This window comes from Meleagris gallopavo, chromosome 17 (assembly GCF_000146605.3).
Source record: "Meleagris gallopavo isolate NT-WF06-2002-E0010 breed Aviagen turkey brand Nicholas breeding stock chromosome 17, Turkey_5.1, whole genome shotgun sequence".
NCBI classification, from domain to species: Eukaryota; Metazoa; Chordata; class Aves; order Galliformes; family Phasianidae; genus Meleagris; species Meleagris gallopavo.
This window is the reverse complement of record NC_015027.2, coordinates 11,229,547-11,232,218: the sequence shown is the minus strand read 5'-3', so window position 1 is coordinate 11,232,218 and position 2,672 is coordinate 11,229,547. Positions and strand designations below refer to the sequence as shown.

The 2,672-nt window shown below is 59.2% G+C and overlaps 1 protein-coding gene across 1 annotated transcript in view; it reads right to left on the bottom strand.

Annotated features, from left to right (window-relative positions):
• Window positions 1-6: 6 nt before the first annotated feature.
• Window positions 7-2,672, bottom strand: part of FIGNL2 (fidgetin like 2) — a 3,868-nt gene continuing 1,202 nt past the window's right edge. The window contains exon 1 of the mRNA XM_019621175.2: window positions 7-2,672. This exon is cut by the window's right edge and continues 1,202 nt beyond it. Within this exon, the coding sequence (XP_019476720.1) occupies window positions 1,049-2,672 (1,624 nt within the window). The 3' untranslated portion in view covers window positions 7-1,048.

Sequence of the window (2,672 nt, the reverse complement as noted above, 5' to 3'; positions counted from 1 at the left end):
AAAAAAAACAACCTACATACCTTACAAAAATAAAAACGAAGTCTAGTATATTAAACAATCTACAGTATTTTACTCCAAAGCCCTGGGTTCTGCGGTCCCCCCACCTCCCCCTCCCTGTGCCGCTTCCTCCATCGCTGCGGTCAATGTTTTGGTTGGGAATAAGTGAGAAGAAGGGAAACCTCTGCACGCAGCACAGGGACCCGTGCACCCATCCACAGAAAGCTTTAATCGTGGCGTTTTCAGCTCTGCTCCTTGCATCTGAGCAACGCCATCGAGCTGTGGATGTCCGCGGGAGTTGGAGTGGGTGACCCTTCAGGTTCCCTCCCAGCTCAACCAATTCTGTGGTTCTGAGATGGAGGTGTGGATGTTCACGACATGAGGGTTGCACTGGATGATCCCTAGGGGTCCCTTCCAACTCAGCCAATTCTATGGTTCTATGGAGGTGTGGATGTTCATGGCATGGACTTGCACTGGATGATCCCTAGGGGTCCCTTCCAACTCAGCCAATTCTATGGTTCTATAGAGTGTGGATGTTCATGACATGGACTTGCACTGGATGATCCCTAGGGGTCCCTTCCAACTCAGCCAATTCTATGGTTCTATGGAGGTGTGGACGTTCATGGCATGGACTTGCACTGGATGACCTTCGAGGGTCCCTTCCAACTCAACAATTCTCCGGCTCTATGACTGAGATCTGGATGGCCCCTGCACAGGAGTTGGAGTTGGGTGACCCTTCGGGTTCCCTTCCAATTCAACCAACTCTGTGGTTCTACGACCAAGATGTGGATGCTCAGTGCACGGGAGTTGCACTGGATGACCCTTCAGGTTCCCTTCCAACTCAACCAATTCTATGGTTCTATGTTCCTATGGTTCTATGATCCTAAGGTTCTACGGTCTGGAAACGGCTGCAAGGGGAGGCGGGTGAACAATAAATAGGTTATCCTGAGTTCAACGAGCGACTGCTTCAGAAAAACAAAGGACCAAAAAAGCCCAGTCCTATCAGAAACCCTAAGAAAGAGGTATGTTGGTTGTGGCCGGGTCTTCCCGGTCAGTGCCTGGACCCGTACATCTTATCCCACTCAGCAAACAAATCCAGCTCCTTCTGCGAGGCGGCGGGGCGGACCTTGCAAAAGGCCTTCTCAAAGTCCTTGTAGGAGGTGGGTTGGATCTGGCCCGGCAAGCCATGCAGCGTGGTGGCCCCGGCGTGCTGGCACAGCTGGATCAGCTCGCTGCCCGAGAAGCTCTCGGTGTGCTGTACCAGCGATGCCATCTCCCGCTCGCTCAGGCAGGAGCTCTGCTGAGCCAGGGCGTGGTGGAGGATCTGCCTCCGGGCGATGCTGTCCGGTGGGGAGATGTAGAAACGTTTGGCAAAGCGCCGGTGGGAAGCTTCGTCCATGCTGCCGGGCCGTGAGGTGGTCCCTATGATGACCACGTTCTGCTCGGTCGAGGTAGCTACATTGTCCAGGTAGGAGAGGAGCTGCGACTTGAGGTTTCCAGCCTGGCCGCCATCCTGGGCCACCAGCAAGGATTCCACCTCCATGATGAGCACCACCGAGGGCTGCCGGCACTTGGCCACAAAAAAGACGGTCTGGAGGATCTTCTCAGCTTCGGCTTTCCAGGTGGTGAGCAGGGCAGCGGCGCTGAGCTTCAGCAGCGTGGAGCCCAGCTGGGTGGAGATGCAGCGGCTCAGTAGGGTCTTCCCAGTGCCGTGTGGCCCAAACAGGAGGATGGTTCTGGGCAGCCTGCTCGCCCCGGTGTAGGCACCGGGTCGCAGGATGGGCCACACCAGCTCCTCCTCAATGGCTGCTTTGATGGAGACCTGCCCGGCGATGTCCGTCCATTGCACGGGCGGCCCGCGCTCCACGATCTTGGTGTTCACCAACTCCAACACCAGCGGGTCGACGTTTTTGGGCTGCTCCTCCACCGGTTGGCTGCTGAAGACGGGCGCTTTGGGTGGCAGCCTCAAAGGGAAGGGGTGTCCCGGCTCGGCCGCCCGCTCCCCGTTGGCGAGGGGAGGGCTGAACTTCTCAAAGGACTCTGTGGGTCGCAGCGGGGCGTCCCCAGCTCCGTAGGGTGGTGAGACCACGCTCTTCATCGCCTGCCCACCATATTTACTGCTGTGCTCCTCAGCGCTGCCCGCCGGCCGCTTGCTGGCACCAGGGAAGCCGTTGCCTCGGCACTCGCTGTTGTCCGACATGGGGTAGGGGGACTTTGGCTGCTCGTAGCTGTATTTCCGATATCTGCCCTCTGCTTCATCCTCCCCACCGGAGATATCGAAAGCTTTCCTCTTCAAGGTGCCCGTCGCCTCGGTGCCCAAGGGCGGCACAGCCAACGAAGCCAACCCGGCGGCTTGGTAGCCATAGGCCGGCACCACAGATGGGCGAGTGGTGGGCCCGGGGGCCGGCAGCGGGGTGGGGGCTGCGATGCCTGAGGGCAGGTAGGAGGCGGAGGGATGGGGCGGGTGGATGGCTCCATAGCCCGGCTGTGTGGCGTAGCTGCCCGAGGCGTAGTTGTAGACGGGGCCGGAGGAACCATAGCCCGGCACCAGGGCGGATGAGGGGTGCGTGGGCTGCAGGAGCCCCGAGCCGTGCAGGGTGGGTGGGTGCGGAGGGGCAAGTGCTGTGCTGGGCTGGCCGCAGTAGCCAGAGGGCAAGTAGGTGCTGCCGTAGCCC